The following is a 25098-nucleotide window of genomic DNA, read 5'->3' as shown; positions in this document are numbered from 1 at the left end:
TGTTTCCCTTCCTCCTCCTCCTCCTCCTCCTCTTCCTCCTCCTCAGTCGATACAACTTGAGCTGAGCGTATGTGAAATATTTATTCAGAAATAATTTGCTCAGAGCGCCGCGGCTGCCCACATACACTCTCTCCTCGTGCCCCGAAGAGAAATCTTATCTGCGCTTCCTCCGCCTGCCTGCCGACACCCCCTCCCCTCTACACCCCCCGCCCCTGAAAGCCTGTCCCCGCACTGGCCCGAGCTCAACACACATTACATGTCTCATTGCTCTGCGTTTACAGCTGCTTGAGAGCCCCGACGCTCCCCTGCAACCGGCCCTCGGTTTCAAGACCAGCGACAAGCGTGTGCCTTTTGATTTGATCCGATTTTTCTGATCGTGTTAATTCATTACACCGCAAAGACATATTGAGCCTTTAAACGTCATTTCTAAAGTTTGACTGGGGGGGCGGGTACCTAGAACCTCACAAAATATAGTGGTGCTGAAACTATGATGATAATTGTAGTGATATTTGCTGCTTTTTGCAGTCACCAATTACTACATTCTTATTTGTAGAGGTGGCAAATCCAGGTCCAGAAAGTAAAACCCCTGCCACAGTTTGGCTTTAGCCCCAGGTGCCAGCTAGCTAGCGCCCATGGTGCTTGTTTACCTGCTAGAGAGCTAGCTAGCTAGCTAGTTAGCATCAGGGTGGCGAAGTGCTACTGTCACTTGCCTTTGATGCAGGCAGCGTGGGTTCGCTTCCCCACCCGGGAGACCATGTTTGTATATGTGTGTGAGTGAGTGCATTAAAGAAAAGGTAAAAAAAAGCTAGCTAGCATCAGGGGCTAAAGCCAAACTGTGGCAGGGTTTATCTTTTCAGGACCTGGATTTGCCACCTCTGCTATATTTGTTGCAATCTTGTGACATCATCTCAAGATATAAATTGGTGTTTTATTTTAGGCAAATGGGTTCCACAGAAATAAAAGGCAAATATGTGAATTCGTATATAGCAAACCGTGAAAAGGTGGGGGTTCACAGTCTCAGTATTTTGGAGTCCATCTTGTAAGGGAAACATGTGCCAATATGCTGCTACGCCTGCCAGTCACTCGCATAGTGTGGCTAAACTGGTCGCCACCCCCCGCCTCTTCCTCTTGTTAATCAATTTACAGGATGTCAGAAACTCTTTTGCGGCGTGTCTTTGTCCCTTTTGTTGATCTTTTATCCTCTACGCTCCCTCCCGGGAGAGCGTGGGTGGCACTGGAGCCGCCATGCTTGCTCAGCTTTAAGTTGTTTTATTCACACTTTTAATCGCTGAGTGCTTTATTATTAGGTGCCTAATTCCATGCTACTAAGCAAAGGGTGGTGGTTGTGAGGGATCCGCGAGCTACATTTGTGGAATCATATTAATGGTGCTATAAAACAACTCTGTCAGGCTGTTCTTAACCCTGCGGGCAGATTTGCTTGCCCTCTTTTCCCGTCGCTTACAGGTGGCTAAAGAGAGTGCATCTCCATCATAAGTACTGTTAAAATTCCTCTATGTGCTAATTGTTTTATGAATACATTGTTTCTCCTCCTTCCTGGCCCCCCGCTTGGAATCATGCAGTTATTTTTCAGCTAAAAGGTAGCAACGCGCCTCCCTAATTTATACACTCACGCGTGTTCAAATACAAGACATTTGTTAGCCCAGGTAAACAAACTTTGTTGCTTAGGAGCCATATTTGATTTTTAATACAGACAGGTGGGTCTGGTCACAAAATCCAAAGTAGTTATAATAACAATTCATTTACATTTTTAAATTGTATTATTTATAATTCATTCAATTCTAAGTAACTAAGCAACATTTAAGAAATTTAATAAAAATTTATTTATTGTTTTATTTCAAATATGTACATTTCCAAGTGTTTATTTGACCAATAATATAATATAGACAGTAATTAATTCTCTCTCTCTCTCTTTCTCTCTTTCTCTCTCTCTTTTATTTATTTTTTTAATGTTTTTTAACCCTAACTCTTATTCCGATTTTTCCATTCTGAGACTAATAAATTTTCCTTTCCTGTTATTTTATTTATTTTTTAATTAATTTAATTATCATTAATATATACATATTATAATCATCATCATCATGAGGTTCGGTTAGTGTTTTTGTCATATTATATTTACTTATTTGCAATCCACAATAATTGCAATTCCTAATGAATTAAATAATTGTCATTTTCGAATGTTATCATTTAAGGTAAATTTTCTTACAGTCTCATTCATGAAGATAAAGTGTAATTAAACGAATGAACACAGTATGTGTACAACTGTAATTATTTAATGTGTAAAATAATATTACAGTTCTATTTTCATAAAATTGAATTTTTTTCTCTCAAATTATTCAGATTTTTTCATGGGGTGTTGTGATGATGTGATAACTTTTTTCTCATAATGTTGCAATTCGTGTTGGTTCAATTATTATTTTATTATTTACAATAAATCAAAAAACAATAATTTCATGAGATAAATACATTACAATTGACCAATCTGGGTGGGAAATGGATAAAAGAATGTAACATTTACTACAGGACTCTTAATAATGTTTGGTGGACCAAAGTGAATGGAAGTTGTGGGCCATATGTGGCCCCTGAGCCATACTTTACCCATCCCAGTGTTAGCCACTTGTGCCGCGTGCTCACCTACATTGTTTGTCATCTCCTGGCTTTGTTTCGTCTATCGCCTTTAACGCATTTGTCATGTTTCGGAAGGTCGAGGTTTCGCTCACCGAGTGTAATTTGTTGATGGAACGAAGGCGGGGAGGGAGAAGTAGAAAAGCGCCTCCGTTCGTCTTTGACGGCAATTAAAACGCGGATTATTTTTATACAGATTTACAGTTGCACTTTGTCTATTGCGTCCTTTAATCACTCAACCGCTTGCTAATAAAACACAAGCCACTTAGTTGGGGGGAATTAGTCTCGTCTCCTTTCTAGTGAGGGGACTCCGGAGGATGTGAGGAGACATTGAGCAGGAAGAGTACATTTCTGCCTCTGCTCATTACTTTGGGATACTTGACAACAACCTGAGTGAAGGTTTTTTTTTTTTTTTTACCACCCAGATGTTTCACTTTTCATCCCAAAGAAATCTTGTAAAGGCAGAACACACCAGTGAGAGAGAAATGGTGGAGCTATGTCTGACAGTTTTGGTTTCTACCCTCATTTAGGCGCTCACTTTTCTCCCGACACCAGGCATTGTCTTCCTGTAGGCTTTTATCTTGTCCGCTGAGCCGGAACGTAGCGAGCAGAAATTTGCATTAGTGGGCGATTATGAATACCTGTGACAGATTCTCTCCCCCCTTCGGGCGGAAATGAATTGGCCTCCTCTGTTGACTCGCGCGGGAAGACGGAGGCCGAGCAATTAGACTTTTAGTGGCTAATGCGGCAGCTTTCGCCAGGCGAGAGCAAGGAGGTGCGACATTCCTGCTGGGCCCGTGTCACTTTTCCTTTCCTCCCTTTTTCTCCTTTTTTTTCAAAAATTTCTATAATGGGAATACGGGGGGAATATGACAAGCTACCAGTCGGCCAGCCAGCTGAATTCCTCGGGGGGTGAGCATAGCTCTGGAAGCGTCTCACGGGAGCTGAGGTGAAAACACATGACGCAGGTTATTCATAACAGAGCCTACATGCATATTCATTGTTTACCTTTTTTTTTTTTCATTTTTACCCCCCACTTGTGCTAGTTTGTCGCTGTAATGCAAATGAGCTATTAAAAGAATAACAGCAGCATATTGTCTATTTGTGAAACTCGTTGTACAGTAACCCCCCGCCTATTTGCAGATTCACTGGTGCCTGCCTGGAGATACGAGGAACAAAACTTACAAGTATTTTACTATACGAACTGTCGATTCTACAATTTTTCTTTTTTGCTTTGATTTGAGAGGGAAAAAATGATAGGAGCAATTTATAGCAAGGAACTCATCACAGCTCAGTTCACAACAAGCAGCAAAAGTACAGTATGTGTAAGCATATTTCGAATAACCACATATTTTTGCTTTTGAATTGGAAGGCAACCTTAAACATTTCTTGACAATAATATGTTATATGTGACCTCACTAGTTTAAATATGACATTTTGACTAATATTATATTTGTGGAATGAGAGTTATGACGGTTTGATCCATCTCAGCGGGCAGCCATTTTGCCACTTGCTGTCAACTGTAGATGCTCAGGCAACACCGAATCAGAGCTCACCTGTTTTCTGAAGCTGAGCTGTGATTGGTTGTTACCTGACACCTGAGCAAGATTGAGGTCATCTTCAGTCGACAGCAAATGGCAAAATGGCGGCCCCCCTTCCCTGAGATGGATAAAAACAGGGGGATTTTGCTAGCTAACTCATATTCCAATAACACAATATCAGCCAGCCAATACAATGTTTAGACTAGTGGTGCTGCATAGAACATATTATTGTCAAAAAATGGGGTTGACTTCCCCTTTAAGTCCATTACCGTAAGTTTAATGCTAACACATAGTAAGCTAGATGGGCTAACGCATGGCATCTTTGTGATGGTGTGAGAACGTTTTAAGGAGTGAAAGATATAACAATATAAGAATACTCGACAGTTATATTTTCTTTATCCTCTGTGAAAAACGACTAATATTATTGCAGATTACCGGGTCACTTATAGTAATTGAGTGAAACTGTTCTTCATTTGTGTCTAACTCTCTACACTATACTGCATCCTAGTGGCCAAGTCGCACAAACCAGATGGAGTAAAATGAATTCATCATGATGCAAAGATTGTTAGCTACATAGAACTTTTATTTTGTTTTGTTCCTGTTTTTCCCCTAGTCTTTTTTCCAGGTTCATACTGTGCCTCCCTTAAAGTAGCAGAGCTTGAACCATGTTTTTCCCCGCTCTCCCGTGCTTATGTTTTATTTCATCTAAGAAACATAGGTCGGTCATTCTTATTTTCATTGTTCTTGGACAGGTTGTAATCTGAATCTAAAATCAACTGTACTATACTTAAACAGTGAATCACTCATGTACAACTTGCCACCATGCCTCAAGTTGAGAATGACTGGTTTAAACTATTAATACAAACAATTGTGTTCTTAATTACTCGCGTTTTTTTTTTCACAATTTGCAGCAATCCTCGGTCCTCCCTCCGAATAGCAGCGGTTTACTGTAGTCGTTTCAGCTCACCTACTGCTCTGTCAAGGATACTAAGTGGTGCAGTGGAGAGGCTCGGGGGCGTTTGTCTGCATTACTCACTGTTCCCCGCGTCCTGGTGCGGCACTAGGTAGACTGGCCGCCGGGAGCCGACGTGTACACGCGCCGCGCGCGGTGGCTGTGACACGAGCAGTCTGTTGTTTGCGAGGCCCCGCTATACCGAGGCCCCGAGCTCTTTCTCGCTCTCTCCGTGTTTCACGTTCTGTCTCGGGCTTTAATGCAAACATATTGTTCACTCTCCAAGCAGCCTGCAGCTCTTTTTAGCCTGTTGTTATCTTCTAGCTTCAAGGCGCTAGCATACTGTGAGTGCGGGTTCTAAACGTCATTGCAAGGTAAAAATGCACTTGATCTAAAATGTAACACTTTTTTTTTGTTTACACCTATTTGGCTAACTTTTATTGAATATGTGTTTTTTTTTTTTATTGGCTCAAATGCCAAAAACATGCATGTTAGGTTCCTTGAAGACTCGAAGGGCCCTATCTTGGGGCCCAGCGCCAGTCTAGCACAAAGTGCAGTGTAACTGTGCGCACGGGTGGAGTTTTGTTTGTTTTTGGTATTTTGCTTGACAAGTGCAGATAGAATAAGGCATTTTGCACTTTTGTGGGATGGAACAAAGCCAACTCCCGGCCAATCGAAGCGGCTCCCCTCATTCCCATTAAAATCAGGGAGGTGCTTGACATTGCAGAAGCAGAAAATTGACTCGATTGGCATTTGCAAAGTTTGTTTATATAAGTTGTAATTTTAAGATCTCCCCTTGCAGGTGATGTAGTCGACCTTGCATGTGACGTGGCCAATTAGAGACTGCCTTGAACCCCGATCGTGCACCTTTTTTCACCCCTGGTGGCAACTGACACTGAGGCCTTTCCTGACTTTGATCTGACTGAAGGTCACATTTGTCAATATGCCTGCACCCCGTTTTAACAAAAAAAAGCATAAATTAATATATACATACATTGCATAGTCTTGCTTTTATAAACTTAATATCGGGGACATGTTTTCCCTCCTCCTCCTTGTCAAGCGGCTGGTAAAATCCTTTTCACACGTTCCCGATGATTTGGGTTATAGGCAGACTCATTAGACTGCCACTAAGTGGCTTTAAAAGCAACCATCCAATTAGCACTCCGCTGTGAAATGCGGCGGCGTTTCGTGCATTACTTCTTTACAGAATTAGAAGAGATTACGCATTCAGCATGATCCGCCTTATTTCTACCGGGGGTCAGGATCATCGCAGCCGAGGGGGTAAACGCTGCAAATGCTCCTCCGGTTGCCATATGTGCCTCGTCAGAGCTTCTCGCCGTCTCTGACTCTAAGAGGATTTGACGCGCCGGTTAAAAAAGACGGCATACCGCGCCTATCCGTCATACTTTCTGTTCAGCAAGAGTGCTCTATGCCAACACAGCGCTATCTCTGTGTGTATAAATAGGATTTGGACGTATTAAAAAGTTGTCCCTTGAATTTTCAGACATAATCTGTTGCCAAACTCTCAAAAGGCTTTCCAGTCTGCGGTGCTTTTTCGAGAGATTTAAAATGCGCTTAAATCAATTTTAGATTTTGTTTTGGGTGCACACACGGACGGGGATTTTGAAGATGCATGACTATGATGAGCTGTATCGCATTTAATCTGTCCTGTCCTGTCTCCTCAGATCTTCCTGGTGACAGTGTGGCACTGGGAGCTCTTCATGTTTCCCCTCTTCCTGCTCCTGCTCATCGGTTGGAACTACATGCAGCTCCGTGGCAAGAACGGCAGCTCCAACCAGGACCTGGTGAGTGAAATCCGCATTGCAGTTTGCATAAGTAACCCAGCACGATGAAGACACTGAAATCTACACAATCTGTCATTTACATATCATTACAAGTCTGTCTTTAGGCTTAATACCAGCAGTATCTTTCAGCGCTGGCGTACGATTCGAAAAGTGGGCAGTTTGACATAATTTATTTGAATTATAGTTAAAGTGTGGGTAGGAAAAGTGTCAGTCTCATGTGTGGGTTGTCGGTAATTCCAAACAGAAAAATGGAGTGCAACAAGTTCAAATTAAGCCCGCAGGGTGTTAGACAAAGTCGACAGAGGGAGAGAAAGCACAAAAAGAAAGTATGATGCGCATTGAAACCATACAGAAATGTGCCATCAACGTTAAGATTTTATGTTGAGACAGGAGAGGCCATTTTAATGTAACCTACAAAATTCACCGAACGCAGAATTTGCCACAAAAAAAGGAAACTAGAAAAGTTCTTAATAATCTGTTTGTCCAACCCTCTTCAAGATAATTGTAAGGCTAAAGTTTGACGAAAGAAATGATCTGCTCTGAAATGAAAAATCTTGCCTGCCAAATTCAAGAACAATGCAGCAAAACTGATTGAGAAAACATTTATCATGCAGCAAACCGAAACCAAATTTAGAACTTCCTCCGGACACAAAAATAATGACGGGGCAGCTTTCGAAATAAAGTTAAAGTGGAAGTCAATCTTAAACATTTCTTGATAATAATATGTTATATGTGACCCTACTAGTCTAAACATGACATTCTGCTTAATATTAAATTTGTGGAATATGAGCTATGACGCAAAATCCAGCCTTGTTTTTTAATCTATCTCAGGGGGCAGCCATTTTGCTACTTGCTGGCGACTGAAGATAACATCAATGTTGCTCAGGGGTCAGGCAACTACCACTCACAGCTCACCTGTTTTCTGAAGCTGCACTGTGATTGGTTGTTACCTGAGACCTGAGCAACTGTGATGTCATCTTCAGTCGACAGCAAGGGGCAAAATGGCCGCCCCCTGAGATGGATAAAAAACGGCTGGATTTTGCTGCTTAACTCATACCCCACTAACACAATATTAAACAGAATACCATATTTAGGCTAGTGGGGCTGCATTGAACAAGTTATTGTAAAAAAATTAATAAAAAATGGATTGACTTCCCCTTTAAATCTTTAAAACCTTAAATCTTTTACCCAAGATTCCGAACAGTTATTCATAACGTACTAACTGAAACATTGAATTTGCTAATGTCATCAATAACGGTGAAATGGACAATTCTCATCCCTTTCACCCTCGTTCCATTCAAGGGCGAGTATGTGTATGTACCGTATTTATATGTTTGCATGCAAACAAACACACAACATCCATCCATCCATTTTGTATCACACGCTTTTAAGCTGGCGTTCTCCACCCTGCAGAGAACCGCAATGGGCTTGATGTTTGCCCTACACACGCCTCTGAAGGTTAATGCTGTTCACACTTCCGACTCCCACCCCCGCCAGAAGCCTGGCCCCGCTCGCACATCCTCCCCAAAGTGATGCCCCATCAGCAGCCAGTGTGTTTGCGGCTACAGGCAAAGGTTGCATCCCTGGGCAATGTTAAAGCCCGAGCTCACCCTCCACATCCAGTTGCCGTAACCCTCCGGGTGCCAATGACAAAAGCTCCGTTCTCAGGCAATGTCACAGCAGGGTCAGGGATGACTTGATATAAAGTGATATCGGCAAAAACATCCAAATTAAATGTTTTTTTTTCCTTCGCCCCCTGTTTTTTTTTGTGCGCTTGCGTTGCAGAGAAATGAGATTGCTTTGGTGTGACAGTGCTGGCGTGAAGAAGGTTCTCTTTCACCTTTTCCTTTTGTGTGAGGTCACCTCATGATGCCGTCTCTATGGAAACAAGCCTCTCCCAATAGGGGTCAATGTACTCAAAGGAAATTTCATTACGAGGTGTTTGTTAAAAATGCTCCCGTCCCACAAATGCCCCATTCACTTGAATCTCTCTGTGCCCTTTTATTTTCTCCCAGGTAAACATGAGCATGGGTGAGGACGAGGAGGACGACGAGAAGGTATTTTATCTCGCCTCGCACCAACATTTTTTTACGGGATAATGTGTTTTGGTGCGACGTCTTGAGGTTTTATCAACAATCCACACGCATCTTTTAATGTTTGTTTACCTTGAATGCTGACTGACTGAGGCTTGAGGAAAGTTTTAATGTCACAATATGTCGACATGGAAAGTTGAATTCAGTTTCTGGCTACTGTAAAGCCGTACCACTACATTATTATGAAAAAAAAAATGTGTTTGCAGTGTTAATTGTGGCTAAAAAGTGAAGCATTGAGATTTGTTACCAAAATGCATGAGTGCAGTCAACAAATTGTGCTGCCAACATGAATACCGATAGGAACATCGGAGGCCGCAGTTTGTCCTTTGCAGCAAGTTGGTATGTGTGCGAGGGTGATTTGCCGATTGTGCCGGTATGAGTTGCTGACTGCAGTTTGATCACGATTGTATAGTAGGGGTGTGCTCAAAAAAATTGATCTGGGAATATAGTGTTGCTAACCTTTACAATACTATACACGTATCGATACGGAGACGTCAGAATCGATATTGCCACGATATTGGGATTTTTTTAATAGGTTTTAGGTGAACTAATAAATACACACACACTTGCACGCACGCACACACACACATACACATACTCACCCACATACAAAAAAAAAAGTTTTACTTTTGAGTTTTACTGAGCTCTAAAAAAAAAAAAAAGAATCGATATTGCACTTTCAGTCATAACGTTTTCCAGTGCCCAAAGCTGCCTCTTGCTATGCAGTGCGCGTACATTTCAATCAGGCATGGCGATGGCGATGGCGGTAAACCTGAAGCGCTGCTAACATTAAAAGAAGCAAACATTTTTGCCATGCAGCATAATAAAAATATCATTTGGGTATACAGTACATATTGTCTGTTTTCATATGTAAAGTAATGTAAAGTATCAGAATACGTATCGCCTCGAAGACCATGTATCGTGATACGTATCATATCGTGCCCTCTGCGTCGTGATACTTTTATTTATTTATTCTTTACGTTTTGGGATGTCTGCATTCAGATTCATTCCATAAATGTGAAAACGTGAAGATATGACATAAGTGTTTTTCACAGGACAGCGACAATATTTCGAATTTGTGAGGAAACCAGAAAAAAGCCATACAAACGCTAGATGGAGATTTTTCACCACTGTGAGGCAGATGAGCCAACCACTATTCTGCCATGCTGCCTCTTCACATTATCAACTACTAGACATTTTTCCCTGCATAGCCTCTATAAATGACATACAAAGCATACCTTGCGGTATTCGACGTCACTTAAATAAATCCACAAAGGTCCCACAACCCTTTTTTGCAACACATATATTCACATTTTCTGGCCTTGTAAAGCACATTTGGTGGATTGATTTAGATCTCTTGTGTCATTACTGTCTAAATGGAATAGCAGCGGGTGATATTTACTCCCAAAGTAGCTGTAAAAACTTGCGTTTTTGCCCAAAGGGCTTACAAGCCACTTCCCACTTGTTCACTTGGTGAGAAAAATCATAAAGCATCTTTATTACTGTCTGCAGGAAAACTAAAACAACAGGAAATGTTTAAGGAGCCTGAAAAATTCGACTTCTCCCCGTGCCACGGAATACCACATTCAATTACACTCATCCCCCCCGTTTGGTGTACGGAAGGGACAGTTAACAGCGATGTGCATTATTGCTTTATGGCAATGAAGTGCGGACCCGACGCAAAGCCTGCGAGCGCTGACCCTTGTGCTGCGCATCTAAGCCCGGCATTCATATCCATAATGTGCTCAATATATTCTGCTGCGATGACCGCCGCGGGCTACAGGGGAGGAAAAAAAACATATACACCATCACATCCTGTCTGCGAGGATGATGAAACTCGCATGATACGTCTGCAAACACACACACAGAAGTTAACGGAAAATAAGCACTAAAATTGTTCTTTATAGCTACGTGACAGGATTGACGCAGTGTAATTAATGTAATAGCAACGCTTCAGAGGATATTTATTACATTTGTCTTCACCTTGAACCTCCGCTTGTGATCAAGGTCTTTGTAGTTTAGTCGAAGAAACGCCGATGCGAGCCTCTCATCTTAAAGCTCTCTGAAATGTTTTTTTTCTCCCTTTTTTCCGCGAGCCTTGCTAAGCCCTTTTGCACACTGCGAGAAGGGAAAAAATGAAATATCTCCTTTCATTTACTAATTAAGCAGCGCCCCGTGTTTGTTTTAAGCTGTCATCTTTAATTTAAAGTGGCTTATTTGAAAGCGGTGTTATGGTCTGCGCTGTCACTTGAGCGCGATATCGCTCGGCGAGATCAAGCCCGTGTCGCTTTACACCTCCTATCAAAGTCTGCCTTTCAAATATTTGGGGTTAAAGAGTGATCAGTTTTAAGTTTGACGCCTTCAAAGCCTCTCCGCTAACACACGAAGAAAGATTTCCACCCCTCCTCCCGTAAGGAGGTTGTGATTACCACCCAAAATATGTTTTTTATTCCCCCTTCTTCCCCCCGAGGAGGGGAAATATGCGAACCGCGGGAACGTTAAGGCATGATGTTAAAGAGAGCCGAAAGGTGACCCGGTGTTACAACGGGATAATACACAACAGATCTCGGCCTGTGAACAAATCTGTCCTCAGGGGTGGGACCAAACAGCTTACAAATTATATGTGGGCAAAGTGACTTCCTTTTGGCCTTAGGTATCAATTGTGCACACAGACGCTATTTAATCATAACACAATGAAACAGAAGAGGCAAAAGGAGTCCATAGATCTCCAATAGAACTTAACAGGGGAAGATGAAACGGGCTGAGAGCTCCACTTGCTCCCAGAGGGAAGTTAGGGGGAGGGAGGGTCGTTGTTGGGGTGCGAGACTGGGCCAGAGGGGTCGCTGGGTCGCTCCATTCCTCAACCGAGAGTCACCGCCGGGTCTCCTTGAGTGCACCAGACCGTCCGTGCCATCATTTGGAGCATGCCATGTCACAATAATTGCCTTCTCAACACATTTGAGCTTAATTGATCTTTCTTTCTTTTTTTATTTATTTCTTAATTTTTTCTGGAGAGCTCAGTATTATTCATTCGGTAATTTTACCGATTTGACATGTCATCATCATTGCTCTCTCTCTCTTTTTTTTTTTTGTATGTGGGTGAGTACTGAATGTGTATGTGCGTGCGTGCGAGCGTGTGTGTATTCATTAGTTCACCTAAAACCTATTAAAAAATCCCATACCGTTCACCTAAACCTTTATTTTCTATTGCTTGCTTACTTACTGTCAAAATAGGATCCTTATTTTTTTCAACCTCATGGATGACGACAATGTAAGGAACGTTTTTTCACAAGGACCATCTAACTTAATAGATAATAATAATTTTCCATTGTGAACAGTTTTCACAGCTGGTATTGTATACATTTGAGTTAATCATTACTTCCACCTTTTTACATAACTATTTGTACTTCTACTCAAGTACACAGTTTGAGTACTTTTGACACCTCTGGGGCACCTCATCTTTGACTAGAATCTTACTTTCCACCGCTTCTTCTAATTAATCGGAGTCCAATCGCGCTTTCCTCCCACCTCTATCACAAACGTCTCATGTTTACTTTTGTTCAGGTGATCATATTGGTTTTCCATTATCACAGTTTTTTTTTAACAACTTGAGCTGAGAGATGAGAATGTGCTTTTTCTAATCAGTAGACATTTAGGATTTGTGCGTTCCATTTCAAATTGTTTTATTTAAATTTCCAGGAAGAAAGAAATGGAAAGTATGTCTTGTCACCAAGGAGATGGAGCATTTCATGATTTTTTTTTTTTTTCGCGAAAGGAAATGAATAATGATCATCTTCAGAGAGCCGCCTATTTATTTATACTTCAGAGGACATCTATTTGTCTGTTTTCTTTCTTTCACATATGAAAGCCAATTCTTTTGCTCTTTATTCTTGCCTGCCATATTTGTATTGTGCATTTTTGTGCTTATTATACAGTCTATACATCCAGTGTATGGAATTTGATATATTATTAACAATTCTATGTTCCTTGGTGCAGCAGAAGATGACTTTATTGACCCGTAGACTGGTTAGAGCAGCAGAAGATAATATAATACAACATTAGTATCAAAATAAAACAAATGAGGGTGGTGGGGGGTGGATGCAAATTCTTAATTAATCTTTACAAACAGCATCAATTTTTTTAAAGCAACATTGTAAAGAACTTGTGGTTTTAATGAATAAGTAACATGTGAATGTGTTTTGTGCTGTGTGGTGACCATATTAAGTGCAAATGAAGAGTCTCTTTTCCTGCACCTAGAGTATAAAAGTCTGCCACTGAAGGAACTGAAGAGCTCCTCTTCCGAGACGCTAACCTTTGCCTCCATAACCGGAAACAAACTACACCGACTAGTATCATTGTCACTAAAGGATGTCAAAGAGTAACAAAACGTGACGAAAAGAAGCCACGCTAACTGATCAATCAATTACAAAAATAGATTTTTTGATAAATGTGTGATAATTAGGACTCCCTATGTTACCACTGTGATTATTTTTATTGTAGCTATTTTTAAATTTGAGAATTTTTTTATTTATTTTTGACATTTTATTTTAATTGTAATGTGATGCTTTTTACACATGGGAAAATGACTTTCACGGTTCAGATTTTATTTATATAACGTGAACGGGGCCGATACCATACATTAAACCAAAGGTACATACAGTACGTACTAATTTATTTACAGGTAATGTTAAAAAGTAACTCATTCACTCCCAGCCATTTTCACAGTCGGTAGGCTGTGTATTTATTTACATTATTTTATGGTCTCTCTATTTCCCGTGTTTTCACCTACTGCGCATGATAAGGTTTGACTGTAGTGGTTTTGTACCCGTCCCAATTCAAAAGTGCAGACTGTACCAAACTGAAGTACAAACACTGATAATCCCCTTGATGCGAGCGTGAGATGTTCCTCTCAACCAAAGCATATTTGCCATATTTTTGCCTTTTTTGGCCTCCAATGTGGAGCCAGGATCCGACACCCGGTGGGGGAGGACGCGCTAGTGTGGGAATGGCTCTCTTCCTGTGGGCCTGTCCAGCGGGGAGTCTCTCCCTTCTCTCTCCCCGCTTGCAGACGGCGCGTTCCCATGGGCGGCCTCGCCGAACTGCGATAGCGGCGTTCCGCCTGGACCACGTCAACGCACTTGTCGGCTATCATAAACATATACGGCAGACATCCTCCAGCCTGCGTGGCAACTGCCCTCCTCCTCCTCCCTCCCTCTGTCATCATTCCTGTCATTATTTCCTCCTTTTGATGTGAGCCTTTTCAGGCCTCTTTAGGCGGCGTTATCTCGACGCACTCCTCTCCCTCTGGAAGGCTTCACATGCGTCTTTATTCCGTGCCTTGATGTGATCAAAAAGACAAACCCTCCATCCCCGCATAACCCCCCACCCCTACCTCACACGTGTTGACTTATTGCATTGCCACACTCAATTATGATGTCAGTGCGTTAAATGTAAATAACGTCTTGACAAACGGTAAAGCATGTGGAGGAAATGTAAAGATACTTTGGGTTATTGAACCAAGCTGCACGGTTTTCTATATTTTGGAACGCACCCCACACAGGCTGCCACAATGGAACTTCTGCGAAGTGGAAACTGAATGCAGATAATCATTTTGACTACTTGTTCATGTATGTAGTATTTGTGTGTTCTGTGCATGTATTTTTAGAGCTTAAATTGGATTGAATAAAAAAAAAAAGCAAATTTGGTGTCATTTTGAAAAGCACGGTCCCGAAGTGGATGTTGTTTGCTCATTACGTCCATTCAATAGACAAATCACACATAATAGCTGAGTAGACACACTTTAGTCTTCGTCTAAGCAGCCCAATGACCAAACAGTTGACCTCATCACGGCTTTTGTTTTGTGTTTTTAGGAACCTGGAAAAAAGGGTTTAATGGACAAGATCCACATGGTGCAAGAAGTCGTGTTGACCGTCCAGAACCTTTTGGAAGAACTTGCAAACATCGCGGAGCGGACAAAGAAGTAACCAAATGCATTTTTGTACCACATTTGGCCTCGTTAGAAATGTTTCAAATAGATGTTGATGCGATTTTCCTTCTTTTGCAGCTTATTCAACTGGTCTGTTCCGTTCATGTCGTGTTTGGCCTGCCTGGTCCTCTTTGCAGCCACAACACTATTATATTTCATCCCACTGCGCTACATTGTGCTCATATGGGGTAAGTACAATTACGCTGTTGGGGAAAATTCTAATGGAAAATATCACAAGAGCTGGGTTTCCATTACGGTTTTACGCAAAATAAAAACGTATTTCTGTAACCGGGCGGGGTCACATGACTCGTGGAAATGCGAAAAATGTGTTTCCGTTACACTTTTACGATATACTTCCAAATCAACCTCATAAGAGTGTAAAAACTTGTTTGCGGTATTTGACAGTTGTTGTTTTAAATTCTGTGTTTCCATTACCAGTTTGCTATTGCGCAATTTGCATTTTGTGCATTTCTGAGGGTAATGGAATCCCAGCTATAGTCGCGGCCAAACTGCTGACAAACAGTGAAACAACATAATAATCGATACTTTGTCTTTGTGGTCATTTTACATAAGGAACTGCAAAATCTTAAGAATAGAAAATTGACATTGATTTCATTCAATTTTATGGAAAAATGTTATATTGGGATATATCTATTTAAACTCATTCACTCCCAGCCATTTTCGCTGAAGCAACCCCCTTCACTCCCGGCTGTTTACTGGATTTTGACAGATTTTGCAAGGCCCACAAAATATTGTGTTCTACTGCTATAAAAAAAAAATGCAACCTACCAAAAGAAAGATTAGAGTCTCTTCCTTCATCAGGAAAAAAAAGTAAATTTGTATCAATTTCCATTTTGCAGCAATTAGCATTAGCGTTTCTTCATTTTTCACAAATCTGTTGAAAACACTGGGGAAAAAACTTTATGCAACATGGCTCTGTTGATCTCTTATACTCTGCTCCCACCTGCTGGCTGTTTTTTGTAATAACTACCATTACTTTAAGCGAGCTCTTCAAGTCAGAGACTGCATCAAAGCCTTCTGTATGCATTAAAAAAACATTTAAAAAAAAAGTGTATAAATATGTTTTTGAGACCATGGCAATATTGAACATAGAACGTTTTTATACGTTTTTGGGAGCAAATCAATTGTAATTTTTGGGTGTGGAATTTTATGCACTGATTACTTAAGATTGGAGAACTCGCACTGGTATTTTGAAAAAAAAGTTGAATCGAACTAATAATTATTTTCGTGGAAGCTCATGCTCCAGCTCGTGGGCACCCTCGGTTTACTACTACTATTTCACTGCCCATCCTAACTTTACACCCATCATTTAATGAGTCCTTTCAAGACGTCTCCCATACACCTCTGCACATGCAACCACATCAGACGTGCGCAGAGGTACACCGGGCTCCGTGTGGGCTGCGCTGGTGAAGCCCAGTGCAGGCAAAGGCCCCGGGTTTGTCGGGAACACAAAGGAGAGCTGCAGAGCTGTATATAACACAGCATATCCTTGGGCGGTCTGAAGGCCTCTCATTATCTAGTGTGGCTATACAACGCAGACCGTCATCTCAGTGGTCAGGGAGATGCGTTGCCCTCCACGGGCTCTCCTCCACCAGCTCGCCAGCCGACAGCCGCTCTCTGTTTCCACGCAGCCTTCCACGCAATCAATACCAAAATCCACATCGTATCAAACAAAAACACGCAGACGCTTCTCTGCCTCCCCTGTTAACCTCCATCCCTGCGGTTTCAAGGCAAGCCTTTCAAGTTGCATGCACATATTTAGGTCCTGGGGTTCTTTGTCTGCACGTTGAGATGAGGCACTCGCAAGCTGGCAGTATAATAGTCCCATTACCAGACCGCTGAGATGTGTTTTTCACTCATTTCTATACGTAGCGTCTGACAAGAGTTGCGCTAAAAAGTGAGCTGAAGTTGGCTCATCCTGCCAAAATGAAGCAATACGGTCAACCTCCTTCTAGTTGTCATTCACTACTTAGAAAGTATGTTTTTTATGTGGAACCTTTCCTTAACTATATTTCTGAAAGCTCTACATATTTGTGTATTTTTTAAGGATGTTCAACGCTTCTTTTTTCAGGTCGATTCCAGAGTATTCAACTCTTGAGCAGTCAGTGATGTCGATACCAAGTATCAATACCACTAGTACTTTTGATACATAAATAAATAAAAAAATCCCAATATAGCATTTTTCCTTAACATTGCACGTAATTAATGGCAATTTTCTATTGTTCTAATTTCTAGTTCCTAATCGAAATAAAGGCCACAAGAGGGCAACTTATTTGCTAATGTCTCGAGTACGGATACCTTGAAATAAGGCTGAGTATCGTCCCAATACCAATACCTCATATCGGTTCTCTCTCTCTCTCTCTCTAATAGGAAAGTAGTAATCAGTTTTAAGGAAGTACTGTATTATTGTATGTCAGGGAGAAATTAAGTTTAACTTAGTTTGTCTTTGCTGCATGTTCTCGTTCACACACATTTCTGCAGCATTTTCAAAATCAAATGTTACAAAAGGAGTTTAAAATGATATTAAACTCTTTTAGGATCATCCTTTGTGGTCCCCTGTATGTACTGTATTCACTATAGAGAATGGATAGATGGATGAAATTAATCGTCAAGATTAATGAGATTAATTGACTTAATACATTAGAGTTGCTTCCAGCCCTGGCTATTTTCTGAGGATTGGGGACAATAATCACTCTTCGCAAACACCGCACTCTACCACGCTCAGGACAATCTTTAAAAACTTTGGATAATCAGTCCTTTACTGACTTTAATGTGAATGGGGTCAGGAACTCTGATTCAGCCCGAATGTTGGTATCTAATGCTGACAATAAAAAGAAATACATAAATAAATACATAAATACATGAATGAAGGATCTGTAACTTGGATAAAGACATAAAGAGCTGGGCATGACTATGTTGTACTATTTGTTTCTTTTTTTGTATGTTATTATTGTATTGTTGTATATACTGGGATAGCTCACCAGACCATGGGCAGAAGCAAAGCATGATGGTCATCCATTGATGAAGGCATTCTTCTTTTTCACAGGCGTTCACAAATTTACCAAGAAGCTCCGCAACCCGTATGCAATCGACAATAACGAGCTGCTGGATTTCCTCAAGAGGATGCCGTCTGATGTTCAGAAGGTAAAGGGCCTTATTTTTACATACAAATCGGGACCCGATTCCCACAAGGCGTTTGCATTATTTGCCGTACGAGAGTCCCCAAGCGCGCCGGAAATGCATCTTCTGGCTTTGTTTGATTATTAATGGACCGACGGCTTTTTAAAGTGGCCCCTCGGCCCAATTATCCTCAGTGGGGAGATGTTCTGATCTGTCAGGTCTGGGCAAGGAGCGCTGACATTCAGGTAGGCAATGCGGCCTCAGGGAGTAAGTCACATACTGTATGTGCAAGTCGTGAGTAAGTTTCAAGCCATAGCATTGTACTTTAAAGCTGCACAATTCATCAAATTTTAAAGTGGAAGTCAACCTTAAACATTTCTTGACAATAATATGTTAAACGTGACCTCACCAGTCTAAACATAACATTGTGATTAATATTACATTTGTGGAATATGAGTTAAGCAGCAGATGAAGATAACAGCACATTTGAGACCTGAGCAACTGTGATGTCATCTTCAGTCAACAGCCACTGGCAAAATGGCCGCTCCCTGAGATGGATAATAACAACTCATATTCCACAAATGTAATATTAATCACAATGTATTTTTTAGACTAGTGAGGTCACATGTAACATATTATTGTCAAGAATTTGGGGGAGTGGGGTTGACTTCCCCTTTAAAACTAATTTGCTCCCAAAAACGTATAAAAACGTTATAGTTTAAATATTGCAGTGGTACTAAAAACATATATATATTTTTTTGTTTGTTTCTGTTTTTGCTTTAATGCAGCCTCTGACCTGAAGAGGTCGCTAAAAGCAATGGCAGTTATTACAAAAAATGGCCAGCAGGTGGCAGCAAAGTATAAGAGATCAACCAGGGCCATGTTGCAAACAAGCTGATTTCCCCACAGTTCTATACAGATTTCTGAATAATAATGAAACTTAGCTGTATTCTAATGTTAATTTCTGCAAAATGGAAACTAATAGAAATATAATTTTTTTCCTGGTGAAAGAAGTGATTCTAATCTATCTTTTTTTTTTGGTTGGTTCCATGTTTGTATAGCAATAGAACACAATATTTTGTGGGCCTTGCAAAATCAATCAAAATCCAGTAAAACAGCCGGGAAAAAAGGGGGTTGATTCAGTGAAGTGAGTTAAACAGTACCACAATTTTGACCGCCACGATTAAATTAGCTGGATTGTGCTGTTGAACTAACAAGCGAGCCATGGCGAGAGAAGAAAATTCAGCAATAAATGGAGATGAAGGAAATTAGCAAACAGCGAAAATCAGCATGTAGTGGATGCCCATTGAAATTCATTAGGAAAAACTGCAATTAGTACAATGACAAAGTCGTTTTGCTTTGTTAGTTCCACTGCCTCTGCTGCAGAGTGACGAAGGTCAATGAATGTTGACACGTTAACCTCGGCTGATGCGTCATCGACGTCGGCATGCCAAAGCTTCCGTAGGAAATGAAGTGCCACGTCGCTCCCTTCATCTCCCAGGTAGTTCACCCCTTCGCCGAACCCCGGGGGGAAAAAAATCCTGACGGTGCGAATCCAGGCGAGACTCTCTCACCCTTGATGTCCAACATGGCCGACTCGTCTGTGATGTCGCCGGAGCCTGTCTCGTTTGAGATTTGGACGGCCAAGTTGGCAAAACAAGGTGGCGGATGCATTTTTGATTCCAGCTCCTTTTGTCCGTCTTCCTCCCCCGTCGGGATACAACATTTTTTTTTCAGCTTTGAAATAGCACACACAAGGAAACAATACTTTTTTTGAGAGAAAGTACATGTTGGAAATAGCTCCAACATTCTTAAGATTCATCCCAAGTGCCTTTTATTATTGCTTTGGGGGGAGGTGAAATAACCTTAACATCATATACCCAGGAGGCCCCATGTAAGAAAGCGCATATTTTGTTTTTGTTGACTTGGAACAATCGTGGGATGCAACAAAAACCACCACAAAGGCTGCAAACGGACTCCTGTCCTTCTTGCAAATGTGACTTGGCAATTAGCGGCCGCACAAATCTACAAAGTCGTCCTCAAACGCCAGACTTCTGACAACGTGGAAATGAGAAGCATCTGTCAGTTCTGAGCGCAGTTTCATGTTGTGATGCACCAGGCTGCCACTTTGTTCCCACACTCCCATCTCCTGTTTCTAATAGTGGCCCGCCCGGCTAATTAGCATAACGCTTCCTTACCTTTTTACTCAACAGATTTGCCGCCTTGTTTGAGCGCCTGCCTGCCGTCGGGCTTCAAAAGCAACTTTTTAGCATGTTTTTAGCTCGCTGCTCTTCACGGCACCCCGTGATCACTTGAAAAGTGTACACCGCCCAATCGTACTTCTTGAGTGTCAAGCAAGAATGATTTGAGAAATTTCAGAAAGAGTGGATGCTGAAAACTTGAGTGAGTCTTGGGTAATTTGACATGTGTACTGAATTGAAGAAGATGTTACCTTGCAACACTTTTGCACAAAATCAAACCATTTTTATGGTCCAGGATTTAAATCAATGTTTAGAAAAAGTCAGTCAAAATGTTTCCAAATATCCTTTGCTACTTCCAGTTGTTTGTCCAGGAAATGTAGAAACATGGACACCAGTTTCATTGATACAAAACTGGGTGCACATGCATGTCATAATGTCGGCCAAAAAGTCCCAATAAGCCATGGCTGAAATTGATCAATGAAGTTGGCCATGTAGGTTTAATTAGTGGAGCTGAAGTTCAAAGCAAACACGGTGAAGCAGCATTTACCTGACATGCTGCACATAAATGGAGTAAGTTGCCAAGAGAAGTGAAGTTAGCCCCAAGTGTAAACGCTTTTAAAATCCTAAAGCAAACACGGTGAAGCAGCATTTACCTGACATGCTGCACATAAATGGAGTAAGTTGCCAAGAGAAGTGAAGTCAGCCCCAAGTGTAAACGCTTTTAAAATCCTAATTGCCGTTTTATTTCAAAAATATTTTTCTTCATTCTTGATTCTTTTAATAATTTAAGTAAACTACCTTTTATTTCTGTACTTTTTTTTTTTTTTTTAACCCATGCCATCAAATGTGTACGGAACACCGTGTGATGATCATTTGGATGGCTCACCATGAAGAAGGAAAACAAAAAATGAGCCCGACACCATTTTCACAAAATCTGGTGGACAAGTCAGACAAAAAAATCTCTTGGACCCATGCATGAAACAGAACAAGAAGTTGGTCATTTTGCTTTTAATGCAGCTATTTTTTAATTCCCATTTATTCGCCAAATGAGTCTCAATCAAAAGTAGGAATCTGCCAAACTTTTTTTATGTTGTTACCTATGCTGTCGATATGGGCGTAAAAGTTTGATGATCTTTTCAAGGAGAAAAAGTATGAGGATTATTTTTCTCAGACTTGGACGTTTTCGTTCTGGATGTACACAACACAGTAAGTTTCAATAACTTTGCAGGTCATCTCAGTTTGTGATTGGGCTGCAGAATGAGGCCTTCGTACAAAACCTTTGATTCCAGTAATGCTTCCTGTGCGTGATTAATCCCCTCTGTTCTATTATTAAAAAAAAAAAAGATTCATTACATTGCAAGCCCGCCTTGCGTTTTCTCCCCACTGCACCGGCTTCTCCTCAGGGGAGCCATTACCGTGCGCTCGGCTGAGCTCGGATTTCCTGCCTCCCGCTTAAAAAACTCCTGCTTGTTTTTGCAGGTGCACTACAGCGCACTGAGAGCGCCCACCGGCCACAACCTGCCACGCAAGAAGAAGTAAGAGAGCAGAGGTTCGACCCAGTCCGCCTGACAAACAACGCACCGGTGCCACCCGGGCTCCGCTGTAGCGCCTCGGCTCGGCACCCCTCGCCCCCCCACGTCGCCTTCTGGACTGTGTGTTTGCCTCCCCGGCTGACAGCAGGAGGAGGAAGTGGAGGAGGGCAGCTCACGGCCCTGTCAATCACCAGCCGGGAGGTAAAAAAAAGGAAAAGGAAAAAAAGTGCCTTTGACTTAGTGCTTACCTCAGATAGCCTCATTTTTTTTTTTTTTTTGTCAGATTTTCGCCCCAAGCTAAATTTAATGCCGGACTTAACAATTCATGGAAAACAAACTATGTCAACATATTCCTCTTGATCCGTGCACTAATATCATTAAAAGCCAAAGAGCGTCAGAATTATGGTGGGGGGGTGCGGATCTATGTTTTTGCACTGCCGTCCTTTTTTGGCAAGGATGTCGTATCAATGCTGTCAGCTGACCCTCTAAAAAGAGAATTGTTGACCAACTTAATTGAATTACTTCAAGTGGTAAAAAATAATTGAATTAAATTAATCCAAGTTGATATATTTTTAAGTTTAATAAATTATGAGGTCATTAAGTTTAATCACTTTAGTTCATTAAAACCCAAAAGCGTGTATAAATAAGTTTTTAACACTTTGTCCATCACTTCCCAAAACATATTTATACGTTTTATAAAATATTTTTTTATATGCTAGCTAGGACATACAGAAGGCTTTGATACAGCTTCTGACATAAAGAGGTCGCTTAAAGCAATGGTAGTTATTACAACAACAACAAAACGGCCAGCATGTGGGAGCAGAGTATAAGCGATCAGCCAGAGCCATGTTGCAACAAGCTCTTTTTGCCAGTGTTTTCAACAGGTTTGTGAATAAAGATGACATTTAGCTCATTCTAATGCTAATTGCTGCAAAACGGAAACAGACACAAATATACTTTTTTTTTTCCTGATGAAAGAAGAGACTCTAATCTTGGTAGGTTCCATGTGTCTTTTTATAGCAATAGAACAATATTCTGTGGGCCTTGCAAAATCAGTCAAAATCCAGTTAAACAGCCGGGAGTGAAGGGGGTTGCTTCAGTGAAAATGGCTGGGAGTGAATGAGTTCAACTTAATATATTAATTTTAATTAACTTAATTAAATTGGGTGCTACCACAGCAATTCAATTAAGTTGGTCAACAATTATCTTTTTAGACTTAAGTTGGTTCAACAATTCTCTTTTTAGAGTGTATTTAATCTCTGCAACTAACTTTTCACACCATGCTGTTATTTAAAAAATAAATAAATGTCCTAAAAATCTCAATCAGTCTGCCAATAATTTCTGTGATTTCCCAAGAACTGTACTGCAAGAGATCGTCGAGAGTGGCTTGGGAAATTATCCATTAAAAAAATAATATATATATATATATATATATATATATATATATATATATATATATATATATATATATATATATATATATATTTATTTATTCACTTAAGGTAATGTATCTTTATTTATCTATTTTCATCTATTTATGCCAGTGATGTATAATAACAGGCGCAATGCTCCTCTGTTAGATGGCAAAAAAAGCTCAATTAATTTGTGCATCCACTTGTTGACATGCAGACAATGTGTATTTTGAGTATATTGATACGAGATTATTTCTGTATGGACACTTTTTGTGGCAAATTTGTTAAGTGCTGTATTTCATTGCAGGAAGAGGGGGAAAAAAATCACTGACAATATAAAATAAACCTAGTCAGAGCTGATCTGAGGTTGGGGAGGAGGGGGGGGGGGGGTCTGATGGAGCAGCTCCCACCCTTTCCCCAACAGCAGTAGCCCAGTGGTGAAAGAGCATCCATCTGTGCTTTGTGAAGACTTTGATTGGCTCGGGGGGGGACCCCGGTGGAGCCCCGGGCTATCTCTTTTTTGACAGGCTGATAGAGACATCACTTGGCTCTCCCAGGAACTGCCACCAGGGGTCCGTTTCAAAAGGGAGAGGGAGGTGTGGAGGTGACCCCGGAGCTTCTGACTAGCTAAATCCCAAACACATACACACACTGGTGCACAAAACCCCACCTTCAGGTGGTGGCTCTGCACGGGCCCCGGGGCCTGGTTTTGGCTGTGGTGGGCTTTGGGTGTTCCATCAGATCATTTGCAGAATACTCAAAGATGGGGGTGAGGGGGAGGGGGGGGGGGGACAAATGACAAATGATAAATTTCAATTTTTTGTTGAAAAATCAACACAGGCAAAAAATACTTCTGTTCCAGACAATTAGAGGGGCCATTAAAAATAATAATAACAATAAAGTTTTGGCATGCTTTAAACACAACTTTTTTTCATTTTTATTTTTTATGTTTCTTTTAGTATTGTTTTTTTTCTCTAGTATTGTACTTTTTTTTTGTAATTTTTTTAAATAGTATTCCTTTGCTCTTACTCTTTGCTCACAGCTCTCAAAGAGCCCAAGTGTGCTTGCTTCAAGCTGTTTGTCACTCCCAGTTGAAGTTCATTATCAAGCTGACATATTAAACACCATAACATTCAACCAGACCATATAATTCCTCTGTCTTAATGCTAACATAGGCCTATAATGTGATGATTAGATGATGACGTCACGTTATAAACACATATAAAAATTCAAACAACTGCTCCTTCAACACATATGGAGCAGCTATGCATGCAAAGAAGATTCCTCTTGGCCTTACTGTTAATTCATTATTATTAGTGGAGTGTAAACCCCCGCCAAGGATAAAGTATTAAGTAATTGGATATAATAATGAAGAATTGGAAAAGATGGGCGGGGCCAATATGATTCCTGGGGATGGACAGTTCAAATGCTATCATATTGAGTAACACTAAAAACAATCAAACAATACCAGGAATCATATCAGGCTGATACCCGGCTTTATTTTAAGGTATCAGTAACCGATACCAGTATTGGCAGACCCCTCGTTATGTGGCCATTTTACTATCAGGAAATAGAAACAACAAGAATAGAAAATTGCAATTTTGAGAAAAATGCTATATGGCACATATAAGTCTTTCTTTAACATTATCTGTCATTGTTATTTTGGGGCAAATTTTGCGCATTGAAAATATAAAATAAAAACAAAGCTAGTGGTAGCCCACCACTTTTTGCACAATAGTTTATGTGAACCGCAAAATAGCGGGGGATAACTACAATATATTACTTGAATTGG

At 40.9% G+C, this 25098-nt stretch overlaps 1 protein-coding gene across 2 annotated transcripts in view; it reads left to right on the top strand.

The window, feature by feature from the left end:
- The window catches only part of LOC144053869 (multiple C2 and transmembrane domain-containing protein 2-like), a 48927-nt gene extending 25710 nt beyond the window's left edge, over positions 1 to 23217 (top strand). For both annotated transcript variants that reach the window (XM_077568724.1, XM_077568725.1), the window contains 6 exons: positions 6822 to 6941; positions 8957 to 8998; positions 14905 to 15014; positions 15099 to 15208; positions 18088 to 18185; positions 21842 to 23217. In XM_077568724.1, the coding sequence (XP_077424850.1) occupies positions 6822 to 6941; positions 8957 to 8998; positions 14905 to 15014; positions 15099 to 15208; positions 18088 to 18185; positions 21842 to 21901 (540 nt within the window). In that variant the 3' untranslated portion in view covers positions 21902 to 23217. The remainder of the gene's footprint in view (positions 1 to 6821; positions 6942 to 8956; positions 8999 to 14904; positions 15015 to 15098; positions 15209 to 18087; positions 18186 to 21841) is intronic.
- The last annotated feature ends 1881 nt before the right edge of the window (positions 23218 to 25098 follow it).

The sequence above is a fragment of the Vanacampus margaritifer genome, chromosome 6 (genome assembly GCF_051991255.1).
Source record: "Vanacampus margaritifer isolate UIUO_Vmar chromosome 6, RoL_Vmar_1.0, whole genome shotgun sequence".
Taxonomy (NCBI): Eukaryota; Metazoa; Chordata; class Actinopteri; order Syngnathiformes; family Syngnathidae; genus Vanacampus; species Vanacampus margaritifer.
Note: the sequence above shows the minus strand (reverse complement) of the source record. Positions and strands in the feature narration are given on the sequence as shown.